Source organism: Lepidochelys kempii, chromosome 4 (genome assembly GCF_965140265.1).
Source record: "Lepidochelys kempii isolate rLepKem1 chromosome 4, rLepKem1.hap2, whole genome shotgun sequence".
In the NCBI taxonomy this organism is placed as follows: domain Eukaryota; kingdom Metazoa; phylum Chordata; order Testudines; family Cheloniidae; genus Lepidochelys; species Lepidochelys kempii.
The window spans coordinates 54,235,254-54,254,599 of NC_133259.1; the positions used below are offsets into that span (position 1 = coordinate 54,235,254).

General features: G+C 41.3%; 1 protein-coding gene across 6 annotated transcripts in view; it reads right to left on the reverse strand.

Moving 5' to 3' along the window:
- The window catches only part of ZNF827 (zinc finger protein 827), a 143,904-nt gene extending 126,839 nt beyond the window's left edge, over positions 1 to 17,065 (reverse strand). For 5 of the 6 annotated variants that reach the window (XR_012158583.1, XR_012158582.1, XM_073341278.1 and 2 more), the window contains exon 1: positions 16,611 to 17,065. Coding sequence is in view for 4 of the 6 variants with exons in the window: in XM_073341278.1 (XP_073197379.1) it covers positions 16,611 to 16,653 (43 nt within the window). In the remaining 2 variants the exon portion in view is untranslated. The remainder of the gene's footprint in view (positions 1 to 16,610) is intronic. The other variant, XM_073341280.1, reaches the window with a different exon arrangement.
- Positions 17,066 to 19,346: the final 2,281 nt, after the last annotated feature.

The window sequence follows — 19,346 nt, forward strand, 5'->3', positions numbered from 1 at the left end:
GGCAAGACAGCAGCTCTATTACCATTCTTTGTTCAAATTGTCATTATAAAGCTCAAAAGAAATCACTAGGTTGAATAATCTATGAGAGAACTTTTTTAACCATAACACTCTGAGATTAGTCAGATGCCATAAGAATATTTTCAAAGGAGACCACCTTGTAGGCCGTAGCATGTCATACAAGAGCAGGCTACAAAAAGTGCTATCAATACCTGCTTGGACCACTATCCACCTGATAGAGTGGACAATGATAGCAGATGTTTATAAAATGAGAAAAAGCCCTTATCTCCTTTTGAGAGAGTCAAAAGGAAATAAACCTTCCTTTGATGTCAACCAACTACACAGGTTTCAGAGTAACAGCCGTGTTAGTCTGTATTCGCAAAAAGAAAAGGAGTACTTGTGGCACCTTAGAGACTAACCAATTTATTAGAGCATAAGCTTTCGTGAGCTACAGCTCACTTCCTCAGATGCAAGATGCAAGATGATCTGAGGAAGTGAGCTGTAGCTCACGAAAGCTTATGCTCTAATAAATTGGTTAGTCTCTAAGGTGCCACAAGTACTCCTTTTCTTTTAACCAACTACACAGAGGAGTAGTTCAAAGACCTAAAATGCAACAAAATATTCCACTCCTCCCACAACATATCTCATAGTATCTAATGCTTTTAGGTTTAATGGGGAATGAGTAAACTACAGTAGCCAACTTTGCTGAAAGATAACTAATTCCCTATGAAGTAACATCCCATAACAGATATTTGGACACAACTTTCATAACCTTACCACCAAATGGCGACCTCACTGACTTACCTTTAAAGGAACGAGCTGCCCTGTCTGTACATTAATAGATCAAGAGAGTTCACCTTGTTTATATGAAGAAAGAGATAAACTGTGACTGAGATCCAAATACCTTTGCTGGCATAAACCACTTAGACCTTTTTCAAACCTGAGACTAAAGACCGGGAAGCCCTTTACCAAAGGCCTGGGTTTTCTCTGAGTCCCCTTAAATCAGCAAAGCTGTCAATTAGAGATTTTGATGAAGCCCTATGAAGCTGACTAAATGGGAGGGAGCTCAATTACTACTTCTATACCTCCCACTGAACCTGCAGTCAGCAGAGTGATTTCATAGTCCATTTGGTCCATGAAGTTGTCTAGAAGGTGATTGTACTTGAGGACATGGATTCTCTCCTTATGGTGTCTCCATACTCAAGTGGCAATGCACCACATTCCTCACTGTACACTTAAAATGGTGGGTACATTTACACACCAGGGCTCACAGGTGGACCACTGAAAACTTCGCCTTCCTTTGGCTACCAGGAAAAGAGAACTTTTAAATTCGATAAGATTCTCCTGAGTTACACAACAGATTGTTTACTTTTTTGGGAAGCGTTTTGCTTTGACATCTTCTGAATGTCTTTCTACAATGACAAGTTGTTCCAATCAGGAAGTGTCAGATCCCAGGGTTGGCAGAGATACTGGCTTTCCTGAAATGCAAATAAGGTCAGCTGTCATCTCAACAGTTCTGCCATCTCTAGCACACAAGGAAGCCTTGTCATCTGTTTCCATTTGGGGAAGGAAGAGAAACTGGAGTCTTGCTGCTAACAGAAGTTGTCTGGGAAAGACCAATTTAAGCTTTCCCATACAGCATATCAATACGGGTATTAACCCATACACCAGTCTAGATAGCTGTTTGGAAAAGCTGGCTCTGTATCCAGAAGGATCCCTAGATATATGACCTTGACATCTGCAGCCTATACAAGATCCTCGCAGTGTCTGTTCTGAGTCAAATTGTTTTAAGTGATGGCCAAGTGAATGATCCTTCCTGCTTGCTCCTGAGGGACCTGCAATGGTTTTGGGACATTCTTGAACAAGAATTTGGCCCTGTGGATACTGAAAGAACTTTGCTTCTCATTAATGAAGTTCACATTGAAAAGTTTCACATTAGTCACAGAACCACAGTCCAGATTGGTGCATTTTGAGCAGAAACACAGGAGGGCTGAATCCTGGCTATCTGCAGATACCTGAGTCTGCCGATCGGCAGACTCAGTTACCTGGCAGCCCACTTTCAAATGGATCAGAACCTTGCACAATGGCCAGATTCTAAGGAATGGCCTCAGAGACCCTAGTCTAAAGACAAGTCACAACCACAAATTTGTTCAGACAAGAGCCCATGGTGCTATCAGTGTTTTGTCCTCCCTAGACACAGCAAATGAGGAAAATAGGGTCAAGTGAAGGTATCACCATAGTGTCGACCAGCAAAGCAGCATAATGGTTTCACCCATCAACATGCAGTTTTGTCTAAGGCTTGTGGAATGTGAAATCTAGTTAGGGGAATACCTCTATTTGAGGCAATGGGGAGAATCACACCACATGCTTAGGGTATGTGAGGGTAAAGGGGTGGAACAATGATCTTTGTTCTTTGGGATTTCTTTTATCCCCTGAAGGGCAATGCATTGGAGGGAGGGGGCTCAGAGATTTAAAGGAGGAATGATCATGAGACCAGATAAGACTTAAATATAGCAATCTGAGTCAGAGGGCTCAGAAAATAGATCATCCACATTTTTGGAGAGGAATGAATGGTTACAGGTAGGCCCCTGCCTTGAACAGCTCAAGTAATACCAGCAACATTTCCCTCCTGATTATAAAAAAAAAATCTGTAAGCCATTTTTGTAAATGGTGCTGTGGAGTTGTCATGCTCACTCCCCAAGCCTAACACGTGTTTTGGAGGATGTATCTGCCAACAAGATAGATCATGGCATCTATCTTAAGGTTACTATATTCTTCCCTCCTGTCAAGCACCAAAAGGAGAGGGAGAGTTCCCATGCAGCTTAGTTTTTATGGAGTGGCCATTCACGAGAAAAGGAGCATCTGAGAAGAGACTGGAGAGGGGTGCTTAGTGTACGTGCTATTTATGCAAAACGTGTCTTTTAAGTTCTTACTGTTAAAAAAAAAAAAGGCAAGAACATCTTACCTTCTAATCCTGATTTAACTGGATAGCCACATCAGATAAAAACTGTTGGTCCAATCTGTTTTGCACAATATCTATATTCCTACTATTGATTTCACCAAATTCTTACTCCCCAGAGCCTCCTGCCTATTCTCTCAGGGCCTTCAATTGTGTCTGACTCATCTAAATTAGAGCCTGTACGGGGCCTGCCACTGCCATAAATGGATGCACCAATAGCTGTTTTGACTGCTTCCTGAAACAAAGTGCAACTTCCTTCACCTGAAATGTATTGCAATCCCCGCCACACCTTCAGGTCCTACAGCCAAAAGTAGGCATAAGCATACTTCTACATACTGGGCAATTTAGAGCAGCCAAGACTAAGTGATTTGTTTAGGCTATAGATTATTAAAACTTCAATGCACCTCGATGCATGCAACTTATTTGAGTGCAGCCAGTCATTTAAACCTGCCAGGGTCGTCAAGACAACTAGCTCAGACATAGGTGAGAGGTTTATTGCAGGAGTGGGTGGATGAGATTCTGCATTGTGCAGGAGGTCAGACTAGATGATCGTAATGGTCCCTTCTGACCTTAATATCTTTGAGTCTATGAGTCTAGATTTCAGTCACCCTTCCAGCTGAAAAAGAGGTGGACAAGAGGAAGTTTGAGCATCAGTTCAGCACAAAGGACTGACTAAAAGTAAGAAAAGTATATAAGCATGCCTTGTTGCACACACACAATTTGCAATGAAGCTAAGAGTTCTCTGATCGTAACTGCAACTTATTATCAAGGTCTACCAAAGGCACTTCAATGATCACAATAATTCTGACAGCCATCTGAAAGCCTGAAATTGGTTTAAAGACTATTGGAAAAGGCAGTAAAGTACTGGAGTTATTAACTGAGCAGAGCAGGATCATTTTAAATTTTCCTCACAGGACACACCCAGCCATGCTGGAACAATTTGTATAGTGGAGGTGAAGAAAGCCATTGAAACTGTAAACCCTGTACATGATGGAAATCACTTCAAACCACAGGGTGCTTCTGCACCCCCAGCACCCCTAGTTCCAGCACCTATGGACACACCATTAGCCAAAAGGCCAATCTAGGAACCAAAGTTGCACAGGCTGATTACCTGCTCCTTTACCCATTCATTTGAAGGGGCTGCTGTTATGTGTTATACCCACTATATAGGATCTGTCCCCTTAAGCAATCAGAAGTAAATTTACCATAGCTGCCACAATGCTATCAGAAAAAATTGTCTGCTAAGGTTGATAAATTGGTCAATTATATGCCTCCTTGACTTTTATTCTTCTTGTGTAAATGTTTTCATCCTTACATTACCAATACCTGTTACAAGATGATGTGTGCATTGCCAACACAACTGTTTAAATTACCAGATCCTTAATTGAGCTAAATGGAATTACAGTTGGCTTATTAAAAAAGGATTCTAAAAACAAAGCTGTAGAAAATAAAAATAAAAGAAAATAAAGATTACTCACAAGTACTCTCTGAAAATGTTGTCTATGCATATTTAAATTTTTGTGATCAGCACCTTTCCTGCCCCTAGCACCAGTGGGCTACAAGAATCTTCCAGAAAAGCAGTGCCTATTGGTTCTGCATCAGTGCCCCATTGTGCAGCCAATGATATATAAAAGAGCCATGCAGTCCCCTGCCATCTCAGTTCCTTGTACTACATCCCAAAGTCCTACGTGAGCATAGAACTCTGAGGCAACACTCTCAAAGAACTATAGTCACTGGTTTCTTTTCTAGGGGGAACGCTGCATATTCCGACTTGTGGGAGTCTAAAGAACAGTACAATTCCAATGGTGTAATGTAGTGACACCTGAAGATCAGGACTCCATTGTGCTAGATGTTGCACAAATGAGACAAAGATATGGTCCCAGCCTACAAGTGGAAGACAGATCTAGGCTTCAGGATGAATTGTCAAATTAGTGGCTGGGCAGATGCAGAAGATGACCTGAAAGCTGAAAAAGAACTTCATCTCTGAAATGAATTTCCCTCTACCCTATCTCCTCAGTTGCTGGTGAATCTAGAACTCCTGGAAAGTGTCCGTACTGACTCTGGAATCTGAAAGAAGATGCAATAATGCTCTTCTGCTTCTAAATATAATGAATCAGTCCCAGAGATATGGCAATATACCTGGTTTCTTTTATCTTTCAAAAAAATCATCTGTTTTAGAACGGAGAAGACCCTCTCCTTTTAAGGGGAGAACTTCTACCTTGGCCTCGCTCCAGCTGAAAGACTAGATGATTTAAGCCAGAGAGATCTTTGAAGAGTGACACCTGAGCAAACACACTTGAGGAGGTTTCAAAAACATTGTAAAATGTTCATCAAACAAGTCTAGAAACCATTTGACCCTGTTAGATCAATGCCCTTCACTACTTACCCCTGCCTCTCAAAGAGATGGTCATGAAGAGAAACATCCAGATCCATAAGTACTGGTATCTAGCCGTGATGGGCTGATAATGAACAACTTGAATTCCCAGAGTAAGTGAGGAGTATATCTTCGTACTAAGAAGTCATTCTTTTGAGCCTCTTTCTCAGATGACATAGTACTTTACAGCCCTTCAAGATGGATGGGTGAGTGAAGAAAGCTAAAGAAGGACCTGATATAAGTGATCGCTCTTCTTGATGAGCACAGATGCCAGAGTCAACCAGATATTCCAAGCAGGGTTTTACATGCCTTCATTAATGGGAAGAGTAATTGTCACCTTTTCCTTAGTCTCCAAGACATTAAAGAAACAATGTGTCTTCTCCTGAACCACAGTAGAGTCGAGTTCCAAATAATCTCTCATTTGAGCTATCAATTCCTGAAACAGGTTGTAGTCATCAGGAAATGACACTGATGACGAAATGATATTATCAAGAGGAGAAATGGATGATGCTGCAGCTTCCTTATCTGTAGGGAAAGACTGGTCAATATCACATGCCAGGTCCTCTCCATCTGGTCTAGAAAAGATGATATGAACATTGGCCAGAGATGGAAACAGAACAAGATTTATAATCAGTTGCAGGAATGAAGCAAGTGGTTATTATACGCTAACTCTTTTAGGAGAGGCAGAAGAGGAAAACTGGAAAGCAGATTTCTCCTTACCCCCACTGTATTCAGAGAGGTTCTTGTCAGTATCAATATCAACCAAAGATTAAGCTGGGGGCAAAGAAAAGAAGCCTGCAACGCATTAGCCTAATGGACAAGGGTAGCCTCTCAACAGAAGTTCCTAGTTGATCCAAAGGAAAAACAAGAACCCCTGAAATCTAAAGCCCCCTTGTCCTGTGAGCTGTCCAGATGAACCTTCAAGTTCATCTTAGTTGGCATTGTGCCTGACCCAGAAAGCTCCCAAAACAGAGGTATCACTTTATATTCTGTTTAGGCTCACGGACTTCTCTAACCTAGGTCAGCTGGCACGACTGTCTATCTGCGGATAGCTGGAATGCTGAGTGCTCCAACCACACCCTCCTCTCTATCCTTTCCATCCCTGACACCCCCCCCACACTGGGCTGTAGAAGGATAGAAAAATAAAAGACAGTTACGGTGGCTCTCGACCCTCTGGGAACTCCCCAATACCATCCCCAGCTAGGAACGCACAAACAGCTTCCACTGCTGTTACATCATCTTAGCAATGCAAAAGGAGCAGAGTGAGCCTGTGAATCTGGCCCCTAGATGACAATGCTGTTAGTTTTAAGTTGTAATTTAAAAATAAAGTTAATTTGAATTCAGTGGAATTATATTATTCAAATATTTAAAGTTTAAAAAGTAGCTATAGAGCGTATGTTGTAATTAATAGTTTCCTTTTTATAAAAAAACACCAGTTTTCTACAGTAATGGTTCAAAACACTAAATCTTACTAGTGCTACTGTAGTATTTGGAGTTATTGCTAGAAACTAGCTTTGTAATGGTAATTCAAGTGATCAGTCTAATAAAACAACCAAGGAAATCAATTAAAAAACCTTGTTACCATAGTATTTAGGCTGAGATAAACAAAACAAGCTCAAGCTGCTACAGTGGCCTTAATTATCCTTATTGTGCTCACGTCCTCTATCAAGGGGTCACAAAGTAAAAGGTGATCTCATATACCATATGCACTGCAATACTCAAGCATAACAGGTGACATCAAGACAGCATGGCAGCTCTAACAGAGATGTTTGTTTTTAATTGGTTTGTGTTTCATTTTGCTAATTTAATTTCTACTGCTATATCTCTCGTAAATAATATGAAGCTGATTTACTATTTAAAATATTTACTTTTGTTCTCTCTCCTGCTCACTCATGGTACTTTAAGTCTGGTAGCATTCCCATGGGTTCAGAGACAATGGTTTCAGGTTGTGCTGTTCCTGCCTCTTGATGGTGAAATTAATCCTATATGCTATAAATGTCACAGAAATCTAGCTCACTGTAATTTGACTTTGCTGTTTCCTAAAGTCAGATTAGAACATGGTAAATTATGTTCTTTGTGTTTTTAATTTTTCCCACACAGTGAAGGCATTCTGGTACGTATCTATGGGAAATTTCAAGAAGAGTTTTTTTTGTCGTGCTGTGTTTTCTACCAAAGACAGCTGCTTTCTGTGCCCCTGAGAGGATTGCTGGGGTTAACAAGCAGAGCCAAACAAGAGAGGATTAGGAAGCTACCCATAGTTATAGGCTAAAACAGTGAAGCAGTCCTCTCCATGTGAAATAGGCATTGCTCACTCTTCGACATGCTGTTTAAGACACTGCCCCAGCTTTCGACCCTTGACAGAGTTCAGAGGTCGTATAATCAACATTCTAGGACTGAATAAAAGACGTTCTTTTCTCAAACCTTGTTTTATTTTAAAGAGAATCTAGATTTCATCCCAACTTGCTGATACAGGAAAATAAAGTCTTGTAATTACCCACAGAACAGGTACTGCATAAACAGCAGCAATGCATTTCTTCATCCTGCCCTAACAACGCATCTAAACTCTGACCTGGAGGGAACCACATCAAGGAGCGAGGGAAGTTTCCTCTTCATGCCCAGTCTTTGGCTTCTCTGCTGATACAGTCAACAAGTGCACCAAGTGTGATCTTTTAAAAAATATATATGCACACTTCTCCTTTAGGAACGCTACTGAGTTTATCAACTCATTTCATACAGGCCGCTAAACTGCCTTCAAATACGATGATTTCAAGAGTCTGATTCACACTTTTTGCAAAGGCCCTTTTACACCAGTTTAAAGGGACATTAAAAGTGGACAGAAGATGCCCCCTCAGAATAGCCCCTGTGCAGAGGGTTTCCCTTCTCAGTGTAGAAGTGGCAAAAGGGTTCTACGTCAGTTCCCAGAAAAAGGGATGAATCAGAGTATGCTTAGAATGCACTGGTTCTGGGCCCATGGGAAGCAGAGTATAAAATTAGAACAGCCCTAAGGTTGCTCTGTCTTACACTGGTGACTGGTAAGGGACCCAGAATATGAGAAATGCCAGGGTAGAAGAAGTTACATTACAAGTAGAACGTGTAGTACAGTAGAACCTCAGAGTTAAGAACTGATCAGTCAACCACATACCTAATTTGGAATAGGAGGTGCACAATCAGGCAGCAGCAGAGACCCCCCCAAAAAAGAAAAAGCAAATACAGTACAGTACTGTGTTAAATGTAAGTTACTAAAAAAAATAAAGGGAAATTTTAAAAAAAGGATTTGACAAGGTAAGGAAACTGTTTCTGTGCTTGTTTCATTTAAATTAAGATGGTTAAAAGCAGCATTTTTCTTCTGCATAATAAAGTTTCAAAGCTGTATTAAGTCACTGTTCAGTTGTAAACTTTTAAGAACAACCATAACATTTTGTTCAGCATTACAAACATTTCAGAGTTACAAACAACTTCCATTCCCAAAGTGTTTGTAACTCTGAAGTTCTACAGTAAGCGGTAAATGTTCTTGTAAGTTGGCAGGCTGATCCACCAGCAAGAAGAGTGAAATAGTGACCCAAACAACTGCACTGGTGCACTGCTCCAGTTCCTTTGATCTGGGCTTTTCTTTGTTAACGCAGAAACATAGATTCAGAACAGCTCAAAGCAACCCAGTCTCAAAGTCTTGTCTAGCCTTTGTCTCCAGGGCTTTGCCATCCTTATACCCCTTCCTCCAGGGCTAGGGCCCTACTCAGCTGAGGCTTCCCTTCACCCGGCTCCTGCTCCCTACAGGTGTCTCCATCCCAGGCCTCCTGACTGACAAGTGTGAAGATCCCTCTCCCAGCTCCTTCCTTGACCTTGAATTTGCTCCCCTGCTTCAGATATAGGGAATGGGAGCCTATGTGCAAGTTCCAGTGTTTTGTCTGGCTTTTGAATTACAGGCAGAACATTTCACATCTAGGCCACTATTTCAAAGGCAGACCTGGCAACTAGTGACTGATTCTTACTCTTTTTCTGCACTTGGGACAGGGACGGAGGGAGCAAAGGAAAAGAGAATTTGATTTCCTGACAGGTCTTGTAAACAGTTTGTCCTAACACCTAACTTCTCTTCTTGTGCTTTTGCCTGCTACATAAGTTAGTCTTCATCAGTTCTACCCACTCCCCCATTCCATTTGTGCTGCCAAAGTGCTGGAACAAAAGGAGAAAAGGCCCTGCTTCATGAAGTCTGCTTTTTCCTCTTCTTTGTTTCTCAGTCTGGAGTATTAAAATTCAACCTGTCCTGCAGAAAAGGAGTGGGTATTTTGTTTATTTTAACCAGGGAGTCTATTATTCAATCAAATCTTGTATTCTATTCTAAATATTGTACGCACAGCAGGAAATCCTCTGTAGGATAGGAATAACTTTAAGGGCCAGGACTGCACCTCTGAGTTGACTGAGATTGGAATTAAGCACCCAAAAAACTTTAGTGTCTTGACCCAAGAGGAAGTCAGACTGTTCATGCTGACACAGATACATCTGAAAAAGAAAAACTGCCTCTTGGGAGCATAACACTTACTGCATTTAACTATGCCCCTCAGTCAATCTGTGAAAAGAAAGCTCCTAAAGGACATATTCTTATCACAGATCTCTGGCTGTGTATCACTGAACATTTTGTAAAATCAGCTACACTGCAATGTATGTGTGTAGATCCAGTAGCTGATTTTACAAGATACTCAGCAACATGTACCCATGTATCTAAGATCAGAATCAAGCCTAAGTTTTATTATTTTAATTTCGAAACTATTTTCTAGTGGAAGAAATTCCCTCTAAAAGTAGGCTTTAGGGAATGATAATATTCACCTACCTGGGACTTTTTGCTTCAGCATCTAGACATGTACTTTACTTTCATGCCATAAAAATGTAATTTACAAACTTAGCATGAAAATACAAGACTTGCTTGTAGGAGAAAAAAATAAAAGAGAAAACCCTCAAACTGGAGTTCATCATGTACTGTTAGCTACTTTGAAGTCTAGGCTTTTGCAAACATTTTCTTATAAAATATATCAGTAGATCTTTCAGCCTCCTTACACCATGAAGTGTTTTTTACACTAATACCTAAATGGTATTCATTACAGTACTACACCTAGCAAACTAAACAACAGAAAATTCCCATTACAACAGAAACATCATTATTTACAAAATACACTCAAGTATGACTGTGCAGTAGCTTAACTAAAATATAACTGTGAAGGGATTCTAGGAGTAAGCCAAACTACCTCTTCATAGACATCTGAACTGATGTCTAGATCTTGATTTCTTTCAATAGGGGTAAAACAAAAATAGTCTCATATATGGTGCTTCATGACAAATCACATGGCTTATGAAACGTCATGCTAAAAAACCTTTTAACTTCCAAAAAGTTCTCTTTTGTAGGTCAAGCTCTCATTATCTTGTTCTGGGATCTGGTCTGATTAAATTATAGGAAATTACTAATACTTCATTCTGAACAGACCAGCTCCTCTTGGGCTGTTCGGTTTTATTTATTTCCTTAATTCCCTCCATCCCTACCTTCTTACATATGAAAAAGAAAGAAGAAAATCACTCTTCTGCAAAAGGTGAGGTTAAATTAATTTTCTCATATATTTAAAAGAATGCATTCTGTTCTGATGTCTCCATACCCCAACCCTCCACACCACTCCACCACAGTGGTTCCTTCTGTTGGGGCTGTAAAAAGTTGCATTTGTACTTTACGCTAATTTGCATCCCCACCCTGTCCCAAATTTCATTCAAAAGATCCTAAAATTGTACATGGCTCAGTGAGCTCCAAAGCTGGCTCTTGGGCAGTCTAATTTATGCTCTGGCAACATGATTTATTAATGTTTTGTACTATCGCACAACACTAAGACACGTACTACCATTGTCTGACTTTTGACAAGTGTCCCAGTGTAATGCTGAGAAATTATTTTTAAAAATACAATCATAAGAGGTTGATTCTTTTTCTTTTTGTGGTTTGAAGTAGGTATCTAATTTATTTGGGCATACTTTATTTATGTGATCTTTCTTCCTCAAGGAAAACAATGGGAGGGACCAAACAAGATCAATGTTTTTTTTAGGTGGAGCAATGCAGACAACACTGTATGCATCTCACATTGCTCTTTAGGTAAAAGATGCACTACAATACCACAAGGTTAACTACGATGATAGCAATGAAATTATTAACCCAAATTCACTAAGAATAATAATTTTCCCTACATGTATTCTCTTGTCAGCAATGAGCTATACCATGACCCCCGCTGTGGCAAGAGGTTAAAAATAATAAATAGAAACTATGTTAAAAGCTTCTCCATGTACATGTGATGTCTGCTAGTAAGGTAATAAATACTATTAAAAGAGAGAGACTCCTGTTGCTGATAAAAGTCCTTTTCACTGGCAGCTCTAGATTCCTGCACGAAGGCAAAAGACTGTTGTGACGTATGGGGAGCCTTTTGAAAGTCCCATCCATAATGCCTACTGTAGTCTCAAACTATCAAATCCCCAAACAAACAAAGAATAGAAAGAGAAAAAAGAAAGAAACTTTAAATAATATTGAATTTATCTAGCAACATTTTCTTTACGCTCTTTGTCAATAAATTACTACAACAAAAAATGAGATAACAAGGCTAAATGGAACATGCGGTAAATTAGGTGTAGAATATGAGTCAGTTGAAATTCAGTTTCAGAATAGTATAAGGCAGTGGTTCTCAAACTATTGTACTGGTGACCCCTTTCACATAGCAAGCCTCTGAGCGCGACGCCCCTTATAAATTAAAAACACTTAACACCATTATAAATGCTGGAGGCTGACACCTCGTGACCCCCCACCCCATGTAATAACCTCGCGACCCCCTGAGGGGTCCGGACCCCCAGTCTGAGAACCCTTCGTATAAGGGAATGTTCAGGACTGTATCCTAGGCATGATGACTGAACAGTTATGAGGCTCCTCCTAAAAATTCAACTATGCTGTTTGTACCAATATAGTGCCACAATTACATTTACTTAGTTGGCAAAACAGATTCAACAAAGAGTTATATTGAAGTTTGTACTTGATTAAATACATTCCTCAGACAATAGCCATTTAACATTTAGGAGGACATTGTCCAGATCAGTCTTACAAATTTAGTTTGAACTTATATAATATCAGTCTACTAGTTTGCATTTTGCACTTCCTGTAAGCCCTTGAAACTGAATTAAAGTCAAAGCAATAGTGACTGCTATAGTAAAGGTGACTTGAAAGTGGACATTCTAATCACCTGTTTCAAGCCTCACTACTTTCTGAAACTTTCACTTTTCAGACTGCCATGTTTCCAGTAAGGCATGTTTCCACTTTCTGCCAGAACGTGAATTTTTGTTGGAAAATCCAAGAAAAAACAATTCAAAATGAGGGGAGGAAGTAAACAAGAAAATATTTTCTCCATTTTAAAACACACACCTACAACTTTTTCTTTTAATTATCTCTAAGCACTGAAGTAGCTATGCTATGGAAATATCCCTCATTGAGGAGACAGCCTTTGAGTGTTCCAGTTGAAACTGATTGATTTATGGGAGTTATGAGCATTTGAAAACCACACTCTCCACATGCATGGCAAGTTTTTAATAAAGGTAATATAACTAGGTTTGTAAATTAAGAAAGATTATGCTACACATGGCTGTGAAAAATTTAGTGAGGATGGGTAGCGACTGAGCCACGGGCTCCACAGCAATTTGTTAAACCTTAGCCTTATTAATTTGCACCTTTAAAAGTAGGAAAGAAGCATTCACTGTATTTTGTAAGGTGGGGAAGGGTAGGCATTCTGGCCATGTCTAGCTAAAAACTTTAATTATGGAATTTCTTGTTCATAAAAAAAAAAGCCACCAAAAATAGGCAATACTGTTTCTCAAAACAACATAATATACTTTTTATTCTACAACCTTAGAAACATACGGCTACCATCTTGCAATTGTTTTCATTCTCCTATATTTACACTATTTTAATTGTTGTAATGGTCCAGTATAACTTTGATAAACTTTTTATACACTTTCTCTCCGAGGCATGTGTTTTAATAATTGAGGCCCCAATCTTGCAAATACTTGTAACTTTACACATGTAAGTGGTTTCAACTGTCGTCAGTTTCTGTAACTACAGAATTGTGGCATTATTCAGTAACCATGTATTATTCTGCTGCAATTTCTTTTTGATGGACAATACAGACTTCCTTAAACGCAATTCAAGGAATAAGACTGTTAACTAAGAAATAACTAGGGCGTAGGTCCTGAAAATACAGTACTTACATATGTGCTTAAATTTATGGACAAGACTAGTCCTATATGAAATCCTATTAAAGTCAACAGGACTATTTATATGAGAAAAGTTACACCTTTAAGTATACAAGGTATGTCAGCAAATTTTCACTATATTCTCTGTTATAGTTAACCTGTAGTATGCTGTGTAACAATGTTTTACTGTGTATTTTCCATATAATTCACTTTAATACACTCTGTTTGGCCCATATGTCATACATAGCAACCTTAGATACACAACATATGCATATTATATTGCATTTAAGAATTAGCAAGTTATTATGTAAATAAAGACTTTATCATAATGTAAATGCATAATGGATGGAAGAGTTAAGGTTGCAAGTACATTCTTAACTATTTCATTTCCAGACTTTAGTGCTTAACTATGCAACCTTAACATTCTCCTACTGCAGTTTCAGATTTGGGGATCTTCTTGAATGAAATATGTAAATACTGTTTATCTAGGAAACATATTGCTAAAATCAATTTGAACCTTAAAATCAAAATATATTTTACATTTAGTACATGTTAACACTAAAATGTCACAAAAGTCACTATTTATAGCATTTGCACACTAATTGCAATGGACTCCCAAGACATTTTCTAACTCTGTAGGACCCTTTGAATGCATAACAGCATTTGAACAATTCTTACTGAATTACCTAATACATTATTTTCCAAGAACATCTTTTAATCCCAGTGCAATTTGTCTATAAAAATATAAATCCCACCAAGCAAAACTGACATTAGTTTAGAAAAATTTAGTGCATAAGCACACATCAGGAAAAAAACCCACTACTTAGCTCAAAAATTAGTGTAAAAACTCTGCAAATTAGGCCCTGAGTTTAAACACCTAGCTTTGCACAGTACTTCAACAAAGGCAACTGCTCCTCAGTTCAGCAAATGTTACTTTACTAGAGCAGGGAGTCTGGGGGTGAGCGGGTAACAGCATGCAACTTGAGGGGTAAGGAAAAGCCAGTACATAAAACTGAGCATAGTTAGCAGCGGTCTGTGCAGGAGAGGCACAACCCAAGTGAATTAAAATGGAGACTGAATTTCATCTCAGCCCTAAAGAAACAGGGTAGTCGCACCAGGTCAGGGTCAAGGTCACCAGCAGGGCAGTCTGCAGCTGCCTGCAAAGCTATCTTATCTGCACACACAGAACTCAATTTCCAAATTCTGTCAATCCAGAAGAATTTTCTGCCCTCACCAGCCATCCGTCCCCCCTTCCCCCCACACACAAAAGTTTAAAATTAAAATCTTGTTTTCTCAACCACTATTCTCAAAGTTGTTATTTTGTGGAAGTTTGATGTTCATGCCAACACCCAAATCATACATACAAAGGAGAGATTAGCCCCCCCTCCTCTCCTTTCCCTTATTAGAGATCAGTGAACTGGAGGAAAGCAGCAGTGGTGCAAACACAGATCACTGCACTTTCATGAACTCACTTGTGCAAGCTTCCTGAACTAGATAGATTTCTATACGGGGAATTCTCTGTGTGTGTGTTTCAGACTCAGATCCTCTAGCGGGCAGACGGTGAAAGGACTGTACAGGGGCAAATAAACACACACACACACACACACACACACACACAACCCCAAGCCCTGTGAGTCGGCTCCAGCGGAAAGAAAGGGAGAGAGAAATATTTGTGGAGCTGCAAGTGCCATTTCTTCCCCCACCTCTGCGTTGGCTAATGTGCCAGGTTGACAGTGTCCGGGAGGTGGTAAAGGGCTAGGAGGGGAAGCGGTGCCTCAAACCCCTTCCCCGATAGCTAAAAATATATGGAGAGAGGTAATCGATCGCACTCTGTCTGCGGCGGAAAAAACACTGCACACCATATACCACAACCTTAACCCTCCCCCTCCCTGGTGAACTTCAGGTGACCGACCATGGCTTTGACACATAAGCAGTTCAGCTCTCACCAGACACTGAACCCTGGGGCACAGCGAGGAGCGGCTGCAGAAAGGCGCTGAACATATGTGCTGGAGACAGCAAAATGACCCCTAAATCTACCCCCCCCCGCCCTCCTTAGACCGACCCTAACGCCACGCCGGGGCACGATATTTATAGGGTTTCTTTCCCCCTCTGCCTCGCTCGATAGCATCCGATCGCTTAATGGAAGGAGAGAGGAAGAAAAGTTAACTGTTTTGCAAAGAGGAAAAAATGGGGGAGGGGGCAGAAAAGGAGCCGGGGGAGCGGGCAGAAAAGGAGCCGGGGGAGCGTGAGCTCGGTGTCAATGCGTAGCCTGCAGGCTAGGAGGGCTGCGATGCACTTTAGTCCCGAGCTCTGCTTCTCAAGGCTGGGGCAGCAGTAGCGAAGCCTGAGTCTAGCCTGGCTCGCCTGACCCTTCATTTTATTGCGGCCAGGAGCAGCCCCTATGCTGCCTCCCGCTGCTGCCGCCGCCGCCGCCTCCCTTGCTCTGCAGGGACCTCGCATGCCACGATCTGCCCCCTGCCTCCCCCGCAGCGGCAGCCCCGGCTCCGTGTGTGTGGGTCCCCCAGCCCTTGTGCCCTCCTCGGCCGCTCCCCGCCTCGCCCTCCCCGGCTCCGGGGCCGACAAGCCCAGCCGCAACCTTTAGCCGGAGACGGACCTCTCGATTGATTCTGCACAAGACGCCAGCAGCCGCTTCCCCTCCAGTGCCACCCCCCTCCCCACCCCAATAAAAGAGCCCCCCGGCCGGCCCCCGGGAGAAACCCGCACTCCCGCACAAATGCACGATCAGCGGAGAGGAGAGGAGAGGGGAGGGAAGGGGGGGAGAGGGCGAAGGCTGCAAAGCAAGGGGGGAAAGGAGAGGGAGAGAGGAAAAATTAAAAGGGCACAAGGCTGTTCATCACCAACATGGCTGCCTTAGCTCAGACCTAAAAGAGGAATAACCCAGGCTGTGTCTTTGTCAGTTTCACCTCTGTAACCCTAAACTAATGCACAAAACAACGGAGGCGGCTGCAGAGAGGAAGGAGACAGGGAGAGAAGGAAGGAGAAAATGGCAAAAGAAGGGGCACTTACGTGAAGAGAGGCGCTTGGGCTGCTCCTGCTTCCTCCTGGGCATTTTCCCCCTTTTTTCACATTCTCCTCCTTGGTTTAATGGGAGATCAAATAAAACCAAAGGGGGGCAAAGGCAGGCACAAAGCGGGGGCCGGGGGCGGCCGGCAGCGGGGGGTTTCTTCTTCTGCTGGGGAATGGGATTGAAGCTGCTTTTCCTGGAGCCAACAAGAAGGGGGGTTTCTTTTGCTTCCCCCTTTTCTTTCTTTCGTCCCCCCCGCTCCCCCTCCCCCGGTCGTGCACCTGGCTTGTCCCCGGTCGCAATATTCTTCAATGGGAATGGATCTAATCTGTGGGAGAGTGAGTGTGTGCTATGTGCGGTGTCAATAAGGAGGGCTGGTGCGGCGGTGTCTATGGCTGCTCCCTGTGTGTCTCCAAGCCCCTAACTAACACTAATGCAGGGATCAAAGGGCAGCGGCGGCGGCGGCGGCAGCCGAGCTCCCAGCTCACACACAGACTGGAAAGAGAGACAGACACACAGAGGCAGAGCAAAGAGGAAGGTGCCCCCAGGCTCCCAGGCTGTACTTTAGACACCGAATTGCAAGCGCTCCGTTTAGGAAGGGTTCACAAGGGGAGGATGCAATTCCTAAATTATTTGCCCAGTTGTCTTCGATCTGAAGGGGGGGCAGTTTATATGTCGACCGTTCACATTGCAATTCAGTCACGTTTCCTATAAAACCAAATAAAATAACTGATTATTTTTTAAAACAAATCTGATTAAAGTGGGTTTTTGGGGGGGGGGGAGGGAAAATTACCAGCTTTTAAAGAGAATTCTATGGGATGTTTGGAGAAAAAGAAACAGCTTGTGTAGTTAATTTCAATTTAAATTAATTGGGGAAAGGTGTGGATAACCTCTTTCCCCTCCCCCCTCTGAAAAATGAATTATTATATGGGGAAAAAAACAAAAAGCGTGATGGATAAATAACTGCACTGATGCAATAATATAATACCAGGTTTTAAAAATCCCTAGTGCAGTTAAAAATATGAAAAAATGCAGTCAGCATGCAAATCACAACTCCTTGACAAAAAGGGGAGGGGGGATCAAGATTAGATCACGCCAATGGATGGTTTAACTGCTACATAATGCTCCGACAGTGCACACAGCAATCTTGACTTCTGAAATTTACTTTTTTCCTGCTGTAAAGCAGGTATATGAAGCTTTATCCTGAAGCAATTCCAATGTGCATTAAGAACCCAGTATAGCAGTTTTCATTAACTGATACCTACTTTCATTACTTCACAAATCACACATCTTTCTTCAAAGAAAGACATGAGGAGGAGGAAAAAAATAGAAAAGGGACTAGGTCTCACTAAAGCACAAAAGGTAGTTGGTGAAAGAGAAGTGTTCTCTTTGTGACTTGCAGTCATTTGGATAAAAGTTCACTAAGAGGTTGTTAATGATTTAAACTCTAAAACCTGCTACTACAATTGAAGTAAAATGGTTTGAAGCACAGCTGTTTCATATAGCTCTCTCTTTGTGAAAGGAAACTTTGAACTTAGTAGAATGCATAATATAAATCATGAGTCAGAGGTAGTAAAAATAAAAAAAATGCATTATTCTGCTATGTATACCTTTTTGGATTTTTGCTTTTGACAATCTGACTCATCATTTTATCACATTACATTTTATCCTGCTAACTTCAAAACGCTCACATATTAGATACGGTTAGATGGATACACAGCAATAGTGAGGCACACTACATCTTTGAAGCACAGTACACTCATTTATTACTTAATATAACAATCCTGTGGGGTAATTAAGTAATACCATTATACCCATTTTACAGCCGGAAAAATTAAGATACAGAAAGGTTAAAATACTTGCCCAAGGCAAAATCCTGTTAATGGCAGTGCAGGAGTGCCTCAGTTCTTAGGTCCTGGACTCAGTTCTCCAGACTGTGCTGTTTCCCTAAACATATTATATAAAATTAGTAATGTGTACTAATGATGTCATAAAATACCCTTCGTTATAATCCACATCTTGGCAGGTGAGTCCTTCCTTAATATTAATACCTAAATATGTGGGACTTTAGTTACATACCTTTTGTTAAAATTAATAGAAGTGGTGCCCTTGTACTGTTTTTAAAATATACCCCATATGCAGCTCTTTTTGCACTGAACTACACAGGCTTTCTGACTAGGACTGATCTTCTGTCCAAATGTTCCCTGCAATGAAGGAGACCAGAGAGCAGTGGATTCACATAGGGAGGGAGTGCTGGCTCTAGGATATTGTCACTGCTCAGGAGAGGATAGGGTGTAAGGACTGTTGCTTTCTGCAATATCACCTCTACCCCTCCCGCATGGATTTCTGGCACAAATTAACACAGACAGTGTCAGCATTAATTTACAATATGCCAATTTCCTGTCCCTCATTTGACACCCTCTTTAGGGGAGTTTAGGTGGCTGCAGCAATCAGAGACATTATAAGGACACGGATCCCTTGAAAGAGCTGTAAGGTCATTGGGATTGGCAAGCACTACAGTAGCAGAGGGCCTGTATAGATCTTCAGTGATCCAAAGGTTTTTGAGGCCAAATCCTAATTCTGCTCCATGGAGGAAGAAATCCTACATCTTGAACAAACTATCCGGCAGAAACTATAAATCCAAACTTGTAGGTTTCTAGTCCTGTGTGTGTGTGAATAACCCATATAGGGACAACTTAGCTTTTTGTTCTTTCTTGCCTAATTGTACTGTACATAAA